Source organism: Tenrec ecaudatus, chromosome 12, assembly GCF_050624435.1.
Source record: "Tenrec ecaudatus isolate mTenEca1 chromosome 12, mTenEca1.hap1, whole genome shotgun sequence".
In the NCBI taxonomy this organism is placed as follows: Eukaryota; Metazoa; Chordata; class Mammalia; order Afrosoricida; family Tenrecidae; genus Tenrec; species Tenrec ecaudatus.
This window is the reverse complement of record NC_134541.1, coordinates 128,162,918-128,178,920: the sequence shown is the minus strand read 5'-3', so window position 1 is coordinate 128,178,920 and position 16,003 is coordinate 128,162,918. Positions and strand designations below refer to the sequence as shown.

At 60.4% G+C, this 16,003-nt stretch overlaps 3 protein-coding genes and 1 long non-coding RNA gene across 7 annotated transcripts in view; 3 read left to right on the top strand and 1 right to left on the bottom strand.

Moving 5' to 3' along the window:
* Nucleotides 1-1,871, top strand: part of STYXL1 (serine/threonine/tyrosine interacting like 1) — a 43,381-nt gene extending 41,510 nt beyond the window's left edge. The window contains exon 9 of the mRNA XM_075564887.1: nucleotides 1,694-1,871. Within this exon, the coding sequence (XP_075421002.1) occupies nucleotides 1,694-1,825 (132 nt within the window). The 3' untranslated portion in view covers nucleotides 1,826-1,871. The remainder of the gene's footprint in view (nucleotides 1-1,693) is intronic.
* A 1,662-nt stretch (nucleotides 1,872-3,533) lies between these two features.
* On the top strand, nucleotides 3,534-7,618 carry TMEM120A (transmembrane protein 120A). The gene is made up of 12 exons (XM_075564885.1): nucleotides 3,534-3,710; nucleotides 4,863-4,981; nucleotides 5,175-5,291; nucleotides 5,972-6,031; nucleotides 6,194-6,289; nucleotides 6,370-6,459; nucleotides 6,556-6,621; nucleotides 6,717-6,778; nucleotides 6,886-6,978; nucleotides 7,080-7,144; nucleotides 7,230-7,298; nucleotides 7,370-7,618. Exons 1-12 carry the CDS (start codon nucleotides 3,630-3,632, stop codon nucleotides 7,481-7,483), a joined length of 1,032 nt encoding a protein of 343 aa, XP_075421000.1. The 5' UTR covers nucleotides 3,534-3,629; the 3' UTR covers nucleotides 7,484-7,618.
* A 203-nt stretch (nucleotides 7,619-7,821) lies between these two features.
* The window catches only part of POR (cytochrome p450 oxidoreductase), a 62,575-nt gene continuing 54,393 nt past the window's right edge, over nucleotides 7,822-16,003 (bottom strand). For all 4 annotated transcript variants that reach the window (XM_075564880.1, XM_075564881.1, XM_075564883.1 and 1 more), the window contains 13 exons: nucleotides 14,050-14,178; nucleotides 12,742-12,891; nucleotides 12,148-12,272; nucleotides 11,909-11,998; nucleotides 11,298-11,396; nucleotides 10,640-10,756; nucleotides 10,409-10,527; nucleotides 9,571-9,752; nucleotides 9,222-9,371; nucleotides 8,874-9,144; nucleotides 8,587-8,732; nucleotides 8,419-8,504; nucleotides 7,822-8,248 (listed from right to left, as the gene is read on the bottom strand). In XM_075564880.1, coding sequence (XP_075420995.1) covers nucleotides 8,104-8,248; nucleotides 8,419-8,504; nucleotides 8,587-8,732; nucleotides 8,874-9,144; nucleotides 9,222-9,371; nucleotides 9,571-9,752; nucleotides 10,409-10,527; nucleotides 10,640-10,756; nucleotides 11,298-11,396; nucleotides 11,909-11,998; nucleotides 12,148-12,272; nucleotides 12,742-12,891; nucleotides 14,050-14,178 — 1,809 coding nt within the window. In that variant the 3' untranslated portion in view covers nucleotides 7,822-8,103. The remainder of the gene's footprint in view (nucleotides 8,249-8,418; nucleotides 8,505-8,586; nucleotides 8,733-8,873; nucleotides 9,145-9,221; nucleotides 9,372-9,570; nucleotides 9,753-10,408; nucleotides 10,528-10,639; nucleotides 10,757-11,297; nucleotides 11,397-11,908; nucleotides 11,999-12,147; nucleotides 12,273-12,741; nucleotides 12,892-14,049; nucleotides 14,179-16,003) is intronic.
* LOC142462722 (uncharacterized) lies at nucleotides 10,624-15,359 on the top strand. The gene is made up of 3 exons (XR_012787274.1): nucleotides 10,624-11,414; nucleotides 13,782-13,847; nucleotides 14,185-15,359. It is a non-coding gene; the product is annotated as an uncharacterized LOC142462722 (long non-coding RNA).

Below are 16,003 nucleotides of genomic sequence, written 5' to 3'. Positions count from 1 at the left end.
CAGAGGGGCTCGGGCCCAAAGCCCTTCAGAGCTCTCCCTCCTTGACCCTTAGTGATGGTGCCCTGTGAGGTGTGGCCAATGGCCATGCTCCTAACGCTTCCTGGCACAATGCCACCCTTGGGACCAGGTTGTCACCGTGATGGGCACAGGCAGGGAGACACGGGCTCTGCACTTTGAGGGGCTCTGGGGCAGCCTGGAGGTCCCTTCCTGGGCACTCTGCTGGACAAGCTGTGGTGCCCTTACGAGGCTGTGGGACCTGCCAGACCCTTTCCCAGCTGTGCAAGTCCTGCAGCAGGGCTCATGCTACCTGCCACCCTAAGGTACCCAGTCACAGACCCAGAGGACCTCGGCTCTGCTGCACTGCTCCTGGGCACTGGGCACAGGCTCCTCACCTCCCAGCATGGGCTAGGCCCTGCTCCTCAGGGCACCGGGGGCAGCGTGGGCATCAGTTCCATTGTGGTAATCAGAGTACAAGGGTCAGGTGACACAGCAGCTTGTAGGAGCTCCTGGGGGTGTCTGCTCCCCTACCCCCAACTCCTGGCAGCATCAGGATTCAGGGAGGAGGTGGAACCCAGCCTTGGCTAGCTAGCGCCCAACCCCTCCCCTGACCTCTGACCTGGGCTTTCAACACTTTGGTGGCGAAAGGGACAAATCTTGATCGGGATCCCAGAGCCACCCCAGCCCAGGAAAAACCGATCTCAGTGCCTTCCATGCGCTGGGAGCATCTTTAATCCTGAAAGACCTTCAGGAAAATAAAACAAAGATCTCTCCCCACAGCGCTGTAAGAGCCGGCAGTATCAACTCCTTACTGTAGTCACGCCGTAGTGGTAATAATAGCGTGCAGCAGACCCTTCTTCTGGAAGCCAGAGAGGCCTGGGGCTGGCCTGAGGCACCACAGCTGTGATTGTGAATGGTAGAGCTGGGTTTCAAAGCTAGGTGCCACCTCTTAAGAGTCCAGGCTTTGGACAATGCAGGGACAGTGTGGGCCTGGCACTTGGAAGGATGGGCCACTGGCTGGGCACTGGCCCTTACCAAGGGAGACCTGGGCTACATCCATGGCTGGTCAAGGAGGCCAGCAGCATCTGTCTCTCTCCTGTCTGCCGGTGTGCTGTGAAAGCCACAGCAGATGCTTCCACGGACTGGAACGAGGACATGTGTGTGTATGCGTGCGTGCGTGCGTGCATGTGTGTGTGAACTGGAACAAGTGCATGTTGCTGGATGCTGTGAAATTTACAGCAGATACCCAGTGGACCAGAATGAGTGCATGTGTGTTCCGTGGGGTATGTGTGTGTGTGTGTGTGTGTGTGTGTGTGTATTTTCAAGGCTGTGCCCCGACACCATTACTAAGGCTTCCTTAGTCCTTGGTCCCGAAGGAGACTGACTGGTCACTTCCACTTCCTCTGGGGAATAGCCCTTCCCATCCTTTAGATGGGTTCTCTCTAGCAACCACAGCCCCTCTTCTTTCCAAGAACCCATCGCCACCCTCCACCCCCCAGACACACAGACCTGTGTTGGGGGTGGGTTCCTGGTGTCACCTCAGTCGCCCCCAGGGGGGACTCATTTCTGCCCTCTCTTTCTCAGAAGCCAGACCTCCTCACCCGTATGTGTAGCCCTGGATGCTTGTGTCTGGCCCTTGAGTGGGGCCCGGGGCACGTGCCTATTCCACTACACCCCCCGCCCCCTGCATTTACAGAGATCCTGGACCTACGTCAAGAAGTGTAAGAATAACGTGTGTCCAAACCGGGCTTTCGTGAACCAGCTCCTGCAATGGGAGGAGATCATCCTTGGAGGCCTCATCACGGGCAACTTGGATCAGCTCTACTGAGCTTCGTGGTCAGCGAGGGCTCCGGAGGACACCACCTGGGGGCTTCTTGTGGGACACAGGCCGGGCTGTGTCAAAGGGCTGGGCTGGGAGAAGAAGGCTTTCCTGTCTGTGCCTGCGTCTGTCTTCTGTGGTGGTTCTTGACTATTTGAGATCTGTGGGAGTAGCTGTCCCTTCCCACTCCACGGCCTGGACCATTGGAGGCTTTCCTGGGGTGTGGGGGCAGTGGGAACTTCAGGGCTTTAGTTCCTGGCCTTGTGTTGGTCCATGGGCTCACAGCAGGAAGTGTCGCAATGCCTTCCCACTGGCAGAGACCCTCCAACCTCAGAGATGTCAAGTTGAAGACTGGCCGGGCCCCAGGCTCTACAGCCTCTGACAGGTTCCTGGTACCAGGAACCATCCTCGATGTCATCTCCCCTTACCCCCAACCCCGTGGTCACATGACATGGATCCCAGTCTCTTGCCCTCCCTGCCTTCCCCTCATAAACCCTCACTTCTGCTGGCTGTGCTTGCTGAGAGCAGATTCCTGCCCCTCCCATCTCTCACACTCAACCCCTCCAGAGCAAACTCAAGGCCATCCAGTTGGTTCTGGCTCACAGTGACCTGACAGGACAGGGCGAACTGCTCCTGTAGGTTTCCAACACTCTTTATGGGATTCCAACACCATAACTCTTTAGGGGAGTGAAAAGCATCATCTTGCCCCCATGAAGCAGCTGGTGGTTTTGAACAGCCGACCTAGCGGTTAGCAGCCCAATGAGTAACCACGGCTCCACCAGGGCTCCTCCACCCACACTCAGGGTCTGAGAAGGACTCCAGGGAGTTGTCTTTTGATAACCCTTTTCCAGACCGGCCACCACACACCACCTACCACCCACCACAACCAGTAACCCATGGGAGACACAGGCCAGATTGAACAAACCAAATCAGCTGCCACAGATGGAGTCAGTTCTGACTCACAGAGACCCTTCAGGGCAGGCTATGTATTGTAGTGGGAGGGGACAGCCTCATCTTTCTCAGAGAGAGTTGGGGTGGGGGGTTCCCTAACCGCTGGCCTTGTGGTTAGCAATCTAATTTGTCACCCAGTTGCTCCATCACTGCGCCTTACAGCCCAGGGGAGTGGTGAGGGATTTAGTATCTCCATGCCCAAAGGACTCTCTTGAAGCCCATCAGCAAACATTCCCAGCCACCTGAGCAGGCTGGGGACCCAGGTGGGCCAGAGGACTTCCCATGACTCCCTTCAGAGGGCTGAAGACAGGAGGTGGGGCAGGGGTTTCCCCTTCCAGGAGGGGTTGGGTCTGGCCAGAAGAGAAGGAATGTCTCCTGTCTGAGTTGGAGGAGGTTTAGGGTGTCTGCCAAGCGGAGCCTCCGTGGTCCGGGCAGAGCCAGCGGGCAGGACATCCCTAGACTGGTGCTTTAGAACAGGCAGTCTGGTGGCTGTGGGAGGGCGGGAGGAGAGCCCTGGTAGGGTGCCCCCTGCCCGCCCCCAAGCTTCCGATTCCAGCACCGCGGTCACAGCCCTGACAGTGACTGTGACTGCACCTGGCGGGGGCGCCCGCAGCGCCAAGGCTAGCCGACCGCCCGCCCGGACCCAGCCGAAGAGCTGCCCCGGCCAAGTGGCCCCGGCCCCGGCCCGGATTGGTGCGTGCCGGGGGCGGGGCCAGCGTGTGGCCGCCCCGGGCCACGTTTCCATTGGTGGCCGCGGCGGCGCGAGCCCGGAAGCGGACGGGGGCGGTGGCTGCGGTGGTGGAGGCCGAGGAGGCTCGGGCCGGGCGGCGTTGTGGCGCCGTCCTCTACGCTCCTGGTAGCCATGCAGCCTCCGCCCCCGGGTCCGTTGGGCAACTGCTTGCGGGACTGGGAAGCTCTGCAGCAGGACTTCCAGAGCATCCAGGTGGGTGCTGCTGCGGGGGCCCAGGGGCTCCTTTCTCTTCGGCTCCAGGTCAAGGGTCGGGCACGGGCAACTTGGGGTCAGAGGTCGGCGTCCCCGGCGTGGCTCCGGAGGGGGAGGCCTGGGGTCTCTGTGGCCCCACCTGGACCCTCCCGATAGCCACCCCGGGGAGTGGCTGGCGGCATGGCGTGGGGCGGCCCGAGGGGGAACAGTGCTGGCTCCGAGCTAGGGCAGCACTTGGGCAAGAGTGGATAGCTCCCAGCATATCCCAGACGGCCTCCACCAAGGTCTTTACGAGGCACGGAGGGGACCTGACAGACCTGCAGCCTGGAGGGGAGGAGTGTCTGTCTGTCCAGGGAGCTCTGCACCTGGATTTTATTCCCCTCAGGCTAGAGGGCAGCGTGGAAGGGGCGTGTTTAGGTCTGGTCTCCGTGGCTGTTCAGTGGGAGGAAACTGCACAGTGGTGGTCCGGAAACCTGCTGGATGGATGGGTGTGGTGGCCCCCGCCTGGGCAAGTCAAACCAGGTCGAAAGCGGAGTCCAGGCCAGCTGGCGACTTGCTTAGGCCTTCCTCTCGCCTGGACTTTGGCCAAGCCATTCTTGTCTGTGCTGAAGTCTAGCTTCCTCTGGGCCCAGCCTAGACTGTAGTCCCAGCCCCTCACTGCAAGCACTGGGCAGATTTCTCCCAGCTGGCCCTTTGGCCCCATAGCATTCTGCAGGTCAGAGACTCACCCACCAGGGTAAAATGCTCAGGGAAGGAGGCCTTGGACCAGAGGTGGTGGGGCAGGGTAGGGGACCTTTAACCTCTACCAGAAGTGCTGGGCAGAGGCATCTGGAGAGCCCCACCTACCCCTGGACTGAGAGGACCAGGGGCACCCAGAGGTCAGGCCCAGGGCAGAGGTGGGCTGAGATGAAGAAGGCCCTCTGGAAGCCAATCTGGTGTCGAGGGAGGGGTCCGTGGCTTACCTGTCAAGAGCCCACTCCCTGCCTGTCCTGGGGAGACAGCAGTCCCAGGGACTTTAGGGGCAGGCACAGCACCCCACCTCCTTTCTGGGGAACCTGTCCCATGGAGCCTGGGAGCCAGTGCCCATCCCTGCCCGGTCACTTGGGCTCAGTGGCCTCCGACCAGCCTGAGCTTCCCCCTCGGCACCCCCAGGAGGCTCACCGGCTGTACCGCCTGAAGCTGGAGGAGCTGATCAAGCTGCAAGGCAACTGCACCAGCGCCATCAGCCGGCAGAAGAAGGGCCTCCAGGAGCTGGCCCGAGTCCTGAGGAAGTGAGCTCTTGGCCCACCCCCACCTTGGGCTGGGGGGAGGTAGGGGAGTGGCCTGGCTGGTGGGGTGGGGGCATTGAACTGTCCCCCAGCCCAGTGTCTCATCTCTCTGGGTTCCCACCTGCTGGCCCGTCAACCTGGCAGGCACTGAGCTTCCTTCTCTGACCCTGAGTGGCTTCTGTGACTCCACCCACAGATGCAAGCCCTCCCTCCCGACCGAGGCCAAGGAGGCTGCGCAGGAGCTGGAGAACCAGATCAAAGAGCGCCAGGGACACTTCTTCGACATGGAGGCCTATCTGCCCAAGAAGAACGGGTGGGCTGCAGTTCCCAGCCCCTCTGTCCCGGTGCACCCTCTTCTAGGCCAACCAGGCAGCACATGCTTCTGGCACCAATCTGGGCCGAGGACTCAGGCCGGTCGGTCTCTGGAGCCCAGGGCCAGTCCCCGAGCCCCGGGGAGCTTCAGTTCTGGGTGGTTGAGTGAACAAGAGCCCATGTATTGGGTGATAAGTCAGTGATAACTTTGTGTGCCACCTCACCCCCACCTTGTGGGGCTTTCTTTGGGAGCTGAGGAGCTGGTGAAAATATGAGGGCCTTGGGGGACTTAGCAGGCCTGGGAAGCGGGGCCAGGGTCAGGATAGCTCAGTGCGGAGAAGAGTCCTGGGGCCAGAAGTAGGCCCAGATAACTCCCTGACATGGGCTTGGGACTAAAGGATCCTGGAGTTGAGCTGGCATGGAACAGTGGGCCAGGCCATAGATGGTGCTGTCTACAGGTGAGCAGTCCACGGCCCGGGCCCACAGGGGTCACCTGGGGAATGGGAGCGGCCTGAGGGCAGGGAGATGAGGCGCGGCATAGGAAGCCCAGGCAGAGGGCTAGGGTGGCTTGTGTGCTGGGTCCGGTTGAGAGCAGACAGGGTAAAAACTAGCACTGAGGTCCAAGCCCAAGGCCCCTCTGCCAGTCCAGGCCACTCCTCACCTAGTCCCCTCCTCCCCTAGGCTGTACCTGAGCCTGGTCCTGGGTAATGTCAACGTGACACTCCTCAGCAAGCAGGCCAAGTAAGGAGGAGCACGGGCTGGGCCCCAGTCCTGCGCCCACCCACCGGAGCCCGAGCCCTTTCAGCCCAGGCGCTGCTGAAAGGGGCTCAAGAGGAAGGGTGCGGGGAGGGGGGTGTGGCCCAGCGGCCAGTCTGGCCCCATGTGTCCGGCTTCCGCGCACAGGTTTGCTTACAAGGACGAGTACGAGAAGTTCAAGCTCTACCTCACCATCATCCTCATCCTCATCTCCTTCACCTGCCGCTTCCTCCTCAACTCCAGGTGGGTTTCCCAGCCCGGGACGGGCCCCTGAGCCCTCTCTGGGCTCACCGGCGCCAACCTTCCGCCCCACCCATCCTCAGGGTGACAGATGCCGCCTTCAACTTCCTGCTGGTCTGGTACTACTGCACCCTGACCATCCGGGAGAGCATTCTCATCAACAATGGCTCCCGGTGCGTGTGGGCGGGGCCTCCGGCTGCGGGAACTGGGCTCTGCCAGGTCTTGGGGGCCGAGGGGACAGGAAGTGACGGCTGTTTCTCCTGCCCCAGGATCAAAGGCTGGTGGGTGTTTCACCACTATGTCTCCACCTTCCTGTCGGGAGTCATGCTCACCTGGTGAGTAACCTCCCAGGCTGCTGGATTGGCGGGCGGGCGGCCAAAGGCGGCTGCCAGCCCCCTTCCCACACCTAAACCCCTGTTCTCTGCCTCAGGCCCGATGGCCTCATGTACCAGCAGTTCCGGAACCAATTCCTGTCGTTCTCCATGTATCAGAGTGAGTGTCTCCGCGGGGCCAGCGCCTGCTGTGCACTGGCTGGCAGCGGGCAGGGCAGGGGCAGGCCCCTGGGGGGTCCCTTGGGTCCTGACACCCCTGTTCCCCAGGCTTCGTCCAGTTCTTGCAGTATTACTACCAAAGCGGCTGCCTGTACCGCCTGCGGGCCCTGGGCGAGCGGCACACCATGGACCTGACCGTGGGTGAGCTGGCCAGCCAGGGGCGGGGTGGGGGAGGTGGGGCTAGGCCTTAGTGCCTGCACCTCTGGGCCCTGCGGGTGGCCGCTGACGACGTTTCCCCTCAGAGGGCTTCCAGTCCTGGATGTGGAGAGGTCTCACCTTCCTGCTGCCCTTCCTTTTCTTTGGACAAGTAAGTCACACCTGTGGCACTGCCCACGGGTCTACTGCCCCTCCGCGATGGCATGGGGCTGACGCTCCCTCTCCCCACCCCGCAGTTCTGGCAGCTCTTTAATGCGCTAACCCTGTTCAGCCTGGCCCAAGACCCTCAGTGCAAGGAGTGGCAGGTGAGCAGGGGCTCCTGGGAAGCGGTGGGGCCACCCCGTTGGCCCCCATCCTAACCCTGTTGCTCCCCCAGGTACTCATGTGCGCCTTCCCCTTCCTCCTCCTCTTCCTGGGCAACTTCTTCACCACCCTGCGGGTGGTTCGCCACAAGTTCCACAGCCAGTGGCAGGGCACCAAGAAGGAGTGAGGCTGGTCCCAGCAGCCCGGGGTGTGGCCGCATCCCCGCTGCTCCGCTGGGAGACACCTCGTGTGGGACGCTCTCACCTTCTCCCCTGGGTGTTGTGGACTCTTCGGGCCCTAAAGGCGATGCTAGGAGAGGACAAGCTGGGCATGTGTGTTGCCCCCTATCCTGACAGGAGGCCGGACCCTCAATAAAGAAGGCACAAGGGGGCTTGAGGTGTGTGGTCTCCTGGGAAGCGGGGAAGGCTGGTGACGCTGGGCCTCCCAGGTCTTGAGTCCCATGGATCCAGACGGAGACCTCCTCCCCATCCCAAAGAAAACAAACAAAAAACAATCTCAGGCAACTACAGAAAACAAAAAAAAAAATTTATTCCAAGGGTCAGAGATTATTTAAAATTATTTACACTCATTGAAAATCACAGGAGGAGCCAGGTCCCAGTTCAGCTGTTATCAGGGTGCCTTTGGCCGCAGGTGAGGCGAACAGTTCGCCTGAGAGGGCACAGAGCTGTCACACCAAGTCTCGAGCCCGGGTCACCTGCCTGGTGACAGTGCCCCCTGAGCCTGGGAAAGGGGTGTGAAGAGAGTGATTACAGAGAAGTGATTATAGGGTGGCGGATGGGGCGGCCCCTAGCTCCACACGTCCAGGGAGTAGCGGCCCTTGGTCATCAGCTTCTTGATGTAGTCCACAGCCTGTGTGTGCTCCATGCCGCCCAGCTCGGCCACCAAGTCATAGAAGGTGTTCTGCACGTCCCTCGCCATATTCCGAGCATCCCTGGGGGCGGGAAGGAGGTGACTTGGGGGCTGGAGAAGGGGTCCCCCCAGGAGGCAGGGCCAAGCTCTTCCACACCCCAAATCACCTGGAGATGTGGACAGAAGGAGGTGCCCCCGGGGCTAGGTAAGGGACCCTGTAACAGGCATGGCCCAACTCCTGCCCCGACTCACCCGCAGACGTAGATGTGGGCGCCAGCCTCGTGGATCAGCTTCCACAGGTGCTCCTGGTCACGCTTCAGTAAGTGCTGCACATAGACCTGCAGGAGGAGCTGGCCAGTGAGAGGGACCCTGGTCCCTCCCTCTGCCCCCCCCCCCCCCAGACCTGCGCCCAGGCCCCACCTTGTGGGCCTGCTCTCGGGAGAAGGCCACGTTGAGCTGGGTGAGGGTGCCCTCCTTGTGGAACTGGGCCAGCTCCTCGCGGTACAGGTAGTCTTCATCAGCACGGCGGCAGCCATAGTACAGCAAGGTCTCCCCGACCTCCTTACCTGGGGCAGCGGGGGAGGGGGCAAGAAAGTAAGGGTGATGGTGGGCCCTGGCCACCCCCAACACTTGCCCTTCCTGACCTGGGGCGCCAGTGGGCACAGGAGGGGCAGGGAGATGGGAGGTGAGCCGGGCTAGCCACTCACCCTGCTGCCGCAGCCAGGCCCGCTCCTGGATGAAGCCGATGAAAGGGGCGACGCCAGTGCCGGGCCCCACCATGATGACGGGCGTGGTGGCCTTGAAGGGTAGGCGGAACTGCGACTTGCGCACGAACATGGGCACCAGGGCCCGGTGGCCGTTCTCGACGGCAGGCTCCTTGGCCCGCAGCCAGCTGGTGGCCACGCCCTTGTTGACGCGGCCGGACTTGGCCTCGTACTCCACGACCACGGCACAGATGTGCACGGAGTTGGGGTGGACCTGGTGGGGGCGACAAGGCATGAGCAGCGGTCCCCCCTCGGTGGACCCGGGCCCCAGGCCGAGCTGCTGCGCCGCACCTTGGAGGACGAGGCAATGGAGTAGTAGCGGGCTTGCAGCCGCGGCAACAGCTCGCACAGGTGGTCGATGGGCGGCCGCAGGGACGGGTAGTCCTGCAGGATGGCCAGGATGTTCCTGCGGGCCTCCACCACCCAGCTCAGGTACAGCTCCTGCGGGAGACGTGGGACCCACAGTGAGGATGGGGCTGGGGGTCATGGGAATGGAGGTGAGCGGAGGCTTCTGGGAAAGCAAGCGGGAGCCCCGCCCCAGGTGCTCGTGGGCGCTTCTTCGCCACCCCGTGCGCACGCGTCTGCTCAGCGGATCCCCGCCCCGCTCGCGGGCAGAGGGGCCGCGGCCGCCGGGCCTCACCTTGCCCTCGCCCGAGGAGGAGGCCATCTTGCGCAGGTGCTCCTGCTCGCTGGGCTCCGAGGCGTACTGCGCCAGCTCGTAGAGCACGTTAGTCCGGGGCGGGTTGGTGATGTCCAGGTAGTAGGTGAGGGCCGTGCGGTAGGAGGTGGGGCAGGGGAAGGGGTGCTTCTTGTTGGACTCCTCTGTAGGGAGGAATGGGGGGGCCTGGGGCTATCATGGGGAGGAGGGGATAGGATCCCACAGGAAGGTGGGCCAGCCTCAGGCTTCGGGCTGGACTTAGTCCATGACCATGTGTCCTGCCTGCCTCTTCCCTGGGGGCGGCCACGGGACTGCTTGGCGCCACCTTTGTGGGCGGGATTGAAAGACGAGTAAACATTACGCAGGTGCCTTTCACAAACTGACACCTTGCATCCGGCACTCCGAGCCCACTGCAGTCTGTCCCTCCGCCCTCCAGGCTCTGGCCCCCACACCAGGTGGTGTCATCGTCATATCTCAATCTGCCCAGCTGCTGGGGGGCTCTGCCGGCAGCAGCCTTGCTCTGAGCAACTCCCCTCGGGGCCCTACCTCTCCTGGGTGTTCAGTCCCACGGCCCCCACCCCCCTGGTGTACTGCTGTGGGTCCCGATGACCCTTGCAGACGGAAAGCCAAGCCCACGTGGGCACGCACCCTGGGTACCCACTCTGGGCTGGCAGGCTCTGATGTAAACCAGGCCCTTCCAGCAAGCTGGTCCTGGCACTGTTAAGAAGGTCACTAAGGGCAGGGGAGGAGGGTGGGGCTTGCCAGGGGCCGGGGCTGGACCCGAGGTGGCTGGTGGGGTGCAGTGGGATCACAGACCTACCATCAAGGTTTTTGAGGGACATGACGACGTCTAGGTCGGTGCCCAGGATCTCACCCAGCTGGTTAACGATGCTGGAGTCATTGGCTGGGTAAACGGCAACGTGGTCCCCAGACTCGTACCTGGAGGGGAGGCGGGGCTCAGGAGAGGGGCCAGTGGGGTGTCTGAGGGTGGGCTCAGGAGGCGGGGGTGGCCCAGAGAGCAGTAGGAGGAGATGGTGGCAGCAGCTGGTACCTGATTTTGGAATCGGAGATGTCTAGTTCCAGGTGCATGAGGTGCCGCTCCATCCCCTGGTTCAGTTTCCGGTTGGTGGTGACTCCAGCCAGGAAAGGGTTCTTGGCATCGAAGGGCCTGGGTGGGAAAGAGAGAAACTCCTCAGACCTGAAGCCCCATCCTCAAAGGGCACTGGGGCTCCACAAGGCACAGGGCCCCCAGAGGGCCGGGCCACACAGAAACCCCACAATTCTGCAAGGGGCTCCACCAGCCTGACCCAATCCAGGGCTCTCCCCCTCCAGTGTGGGCTGAGCGGGCTTATCAACATCCCCATTACGGCCACGGATGGGACAAGCGCTTCAGAGACGTGACGGCAGCTTTTAAGAGAAGATTCTGTCCAAGATCCACTCAGACACAGCGTCTATGTCACATTCTTGCCTCTCTGCCAGCATCCCAAGAGGGAATGCCACCACCAGTGACAAAGACAAGCTAAAGGTCGCTTCCCAAGGCTGTGCCCAGGATGCAGAGGCCCCACCCTCCACACATTCTTGAGCAAGGGGGTCCATAAGGCGACTCCACGAGGTGGGATCTGGAGGAAGGTCCTGGGGCCAGCTGTTAGCCGGCTGCAGCTGCCTGAGATGGGCACCGGCAGGCTCACCTCCAGCAGGTGGCTACTCACGGTTTTTGGTTCTCGTAGCTCTTCAGGCGGCCCATCTCTCCCGTGTACACCTTGGCCATGTCAATGTCTGAGTGGACCACCAGCTCATACTGGCGAATGCTGGCAAAGGGAGACAAGGTGAGGTGGATGTGGGCAGGGCCCAGGGGCTATGGGGATCAGTCCTGCCTGGGGGCCTGCCCTAGAGCAACAATGTGCCTTCAGGATGACAACACGGGTGGGCACCCCCAGAATCCAGAACCAATAGCTTAGGCAGGAGAGCAGCTTGACAGAGGGAAGGAGTGGGCATGGACTCAGAGCACTCCGGGACCAGAAACTCAAAGCTCACTGTCACTGAGTCGATGCCGACTCATAACAACCCTATCAGGACAGAGCTGCCCCTGCGGGTTTCTGAGACTGTCACTCTTTAGGGGAGTAGAAAGCCTCATCTTTCTCCTGTGGAGCAGCTGGTGGTTTTGAACTGCTGATCTTGTGTTTAGCAGCTCAACTCATAACCACTAGACAACCGGGGCTCAGAGATGCCCCTGATCCTGTGCCTGAGCTTTTGCCAACCTCTCTCCTCACATCCCCACTACCACCCACCAACCAGGCCCTTCAGGGGTGGCCTCCCTCACCTGGACTCCTCTCCTGTGGCCTCCACCCCAAAGTGTTCACACACGGCCGGCCAGAACTGCTCACGCCACGTGATGAAGTCCTCCTCCAAGCTGTGGGGAGAGAGAGTGGGGGCTGCAGCGCTGGGCTTCCTCCACTCACTGATGGTGCCTGTGGGGACTTTGCACGCCCCTCATATCCCACAGGCATCAGCCCAGACCCATGCCTCCCGGGCTCCGAGGGGCTGGGGGAGGGCACTCACTTCCCGTCATCGTCGCCCATCCCCAGTTCGAAGATGCGCTGGGCTCCCAGCTGCTCCAGCCGCTTGTCTACATACTTGCCCATGGCGTTGAAGTGCTCATAGGTCTTGTTCCCGAGGCCAAAGACCTGCAGAACAGGGTGGGCGTCAGAAGCCAGGCTCCCCCTTGGTACAAGGAGCAGCCAAGGAACTCAGACCCTGCTCCTGTCCTGGGAGAGTAGCTAGGCCCCTCTGAGCCCTGGAAATGGTCTGGAGTTCAGGGTCTCCTCTAAACCTCAACTGCAGGTGGCCAGCAGAGGCAGTTCATCCAGCTGGTCACTTGAACTTGCCTGGTCACCCTGCCACACCTTCCTGTCCTTAAGTCTCTGTCCACAGACACCCCTCCCCGGGAACGGTGGAACCAAAATCTCATTGTCACTGGTTCCAAGGGCAGAAGAAGGCTCCCTTTTCAGGGGTGCATCCACGAGCAGCCTGGGGTCTCCACTTGGCACTTCCCTGTCAGGCCTCCAGCTGGCAGCCCCAATGCCTGACTCTGAGCAGACGGGACGGGCCCATCACGGGCCTCCAGACAACACTGAGGGGGGGGGGGCCACTCACCGCGAACTTGACCCCAGAGAGATCCGTGTCGGTCTCTTGCAGCCAGTCGTAGAAGTCCTGGGCATTGTCGGTAGGGTCCCCCTCGCCGTAGGTGGCCATGCAGAACACCGCCAGGGAGTTCTCTATGTCAGCCAGGCTGCTCAGGTCAGCCTGGAGGGACAGGGCAGGGGCTGGTCGCTCAGGTTTGCCCCAGCCAGGGGGGTGGGCAGGGATCGGGCAGAGAGAGGGAGGGGGCAGTGAGGGTCTGAGAGGCCTCCAAGAGACATTCACAATGGTGAGATTCGACGGGTGTGGGGAGGCCTGGGAGGTGGAAGCCTACAAAGCAGTGGCCCTCAGGCCCATGGAAAACTCGGAAGTACAACCGGGCCTGGGCCTCACTGGACTCCAACCAGGCACTCCTCCGACTGGAAATGTGAGCTGGGTGGGCAGGGAGGTGAGCAGGTGGGGGCAACAGGCTTGGTGTGGGAGATGGAGTGGCCCTTGCAGGAGGTCCTGGCTCTGAGGACAGACATCTGGTGTGGCCTCCATCAGGTCAGGGTGGAAAGGTCAATCTTGGGGAGTCTTCCCAAGGCTACTGGCTCCATGCCACTCTCTCTCCTTTCCGGATGTCACCCGCTCCACCCTCCTGAGTCAGAAGCACCTTTAACTCTGACTGCACGTGGTGAGGTGTGAAGTGGCGGCGGCCCTGAGCCTCCCACACAGTGGACAGTCACAGGCACACCAGGGAAGGGCGTTAGCAGCCTGCTCAGGAGGGAGGGTGAGGAGGGGATCTGGAGAGCCAGTTGAGGGGAAGGGAGGCCAGGAGGAGCAGACCTGGGTGGCCCATGGGGAGGAGAGCTGTCTTTCAAGAGGGATTTTGGAGACTATCCTGCCCAAGGCCGTGGGGATTTGGCCCTGGCTCACACAGTGGTGGCACAGAACGGGACTGAGTCCTTGGTCCTGATTTTCAAGCTGGTTCTCTTGTTATTGCCTGGGGGGGGGGGGGGGATGGCATGGGAAACAGAATTCCTCTGGGACTTCATGAGATTCTAATATTCTAGGCAGCCTGCAATCCCCCAGCTGCCCGGAGTCTGGTGAAGCCCACAGCGGGAGAACGTGGAGGTTGGGTGAGCATAGTGCAGGCTTGGACACACGGGGGTGCACCTCAGGCTTCGGGGGCTGGGCCAGGGGGATCACAGGACCCTTCAACCTGCCTGCCCTTGGACTAACTTTCAGTCCCCTCCTGTAATTCCCCCAATGAGAACCTTACTGCTTTCACTCAGACTGGATGAGGTATGATTTTGGGTGGGGGTGGGGTGGGGGGCTTACCAGGTCGTACTCCTCCGGGTCTGCTGCCATGCCCCGCATCCCATAGCGGTGGGCATCCTTGGATAAGCGGTTGGCGAATTCCTCGGCAGTCCCCGTCTGGGAGCCATAGAACACGACAATGTTCCTCCCCTACAGAAGGCCAGACAAGCTTAGTGAGGCGCCGGAGGAGCCAGGGGCCCCACCGTCCCGGGCAGGCGGCAGGGAACCTCCTTCTTCCTGGTTACACTGTCTTCCCAAAGCTCTCCTGGGACTAGTCTCTCTGCAGAGCCAGCCAGAGTCCTCGCGACAATCTTACACAGGCAGCGCTTCAGGATCACACTCTGACACCCTTCTCATCTTGGGGAAACACGGCATAAATTGAAAAGAGAAGCTGACCAAAGCGTTTGTACACTGTACGCCGTAATCTGCTTTTTGTGGACGTAGACACGACGGCGTGCGGATTTGGTTCCGGAGATTGTAATAAAAGTGAGAGTCGAGATAACGTGAGCCCCAGGCATTTTTTTTGGTTCCAAGTAGACAGAAAAGTTAGGTTTACACGATCCTGTAGTCGATTAAGTGTGCAACAACATTATGACAAAGGTTGAAATGTGAGAATGGCCCAAACAGGGCACCAAGCCAGGCAGTGGGCACAGCGACACCGGCAGAGATCCTGGAGGAAGGTTTCCACGTGCGCCCACACAGTGCCCGTAAACAGCGGATGCCTGCGACTCTCCTCGCTCTCAAACACGCATTTTGTTTACAGCACACCACAAGAGCCTCTAAATAGGGGATTCAGAGTCACGTTCAGATTCAGCTGTTGGCCGAGTATAAAAGTAAAGTGTGCTCATGATACAGGATGTGGGCAACGAGGAGGAGGTCTGTCCGACTGCTCACGCGGCCTGCACTCGGCCTCCCTCCTGGCCCTTCTGCAGTAGCCACGACAAAGCCCCACATTCGCTTTCCTCAGCCCCCTTGTCTGGATACCAATGAGGCTCTGCCAACTGGAGACACTTTTCAGGATTTGGAAGGTAGAAATGAGGCAAAGCCCACCTTCCTGACCCTTCACAGACGTGAGGTTTCTCTGCAGCAGGGTTCTACGCCCAGGCTTCAGCTCCCGGGGCATTTGGGGGGATTGGGCAGCCAGACTGCGAGTGCCCGGGACCTCGTCTCCAGCTTAAAGGATGTGAAGAGGTGGTTTCAGTTATTCCTGATTGCTGGATCACAGCTACAAGTGGTGTATCCCGAACTCAACAGTTTCAGGCTGGATTCAGAAATAATAGGTTCCCTTTGTAATACGTGGTGTGTCCCCCAAATTACCAGAGTTGAGCTTTCATAGGACATACTTTTCCCACCAGGTGAGCAATAAGTAGCTCGCTCCGAGTCAGTGCACCCAGTGGTATCACCTGGGAAGATTCTCTCTGGTAAGTGAATTTTTTCATAAAAGCAGTTTCGTTAGAACCTCGTCTTGTGTGATGGCCAATTTAAGAGAACAGCATGTATCTGTGAAATTTTGTTTCCTGCTCAGGAAAAAAGCAGCAGAAACGGTTGTGATTGGACACAGCTCACAGGACAGCACTAAGGGAAAAACTCAAGTGTATGAGTGGATTTCTCGATTCAAAAAAGGCGAAATGTCGATTCATGACAAACCTCATTCTGGACATACGGCAACTTCCTGAATGGATGAAAATGTCGACTCCTAGTGCATTTGGAGATTGTTCCACCAGGTCAGACTGTTGTTAACCAAGTTTCCCCTTTAGAGGTTCTGAAAGGATAGTGTAACTGTGTGCCTGATGTGTGGCGGACAGGGACTGGTTTTGCCACCATGACAAAGCATCTGCGCGCACAGCCATCTCAGTGCGCCGGTGTTTGTAAAAACAGCATGCCTCTCTTGCCCCAAACACCTGACTCCCTGCCCTTGCTCTGCGTGACTTCTTTTTGTTTCCACCAAACGAAGAGGGACATGAAAGGAGAGCAA

What these genes read in the sequence shown, in the direction of transcription:
- TMEM120A (XM_075564885.1), top strand. Translation starts at nt 3,630, where the DNA reads ATGCAGCCTCCGCCCCCGGGTCCGTTGGGCAACTGCTTGCGGGACTGG. An exon ending in AGGACTTCCAGAGCATCCAG is followed by an intron (nt 3,711 to 4,862) that starts GTGGGTGCTGCT and finishes CGGCACCCCCAG; the next exon opens with GAGGCTCACCGGCTGTACCG. An exon ending in GTCGTTCTCCATGTATCAGA is followed by an intron (nt 6,779 to 6,885) that starts GTGAGTGTCTCC and finishes CCTGTTCCCCAG; the next exon opens with GCTTCGTCCAGTTCTTGCAG.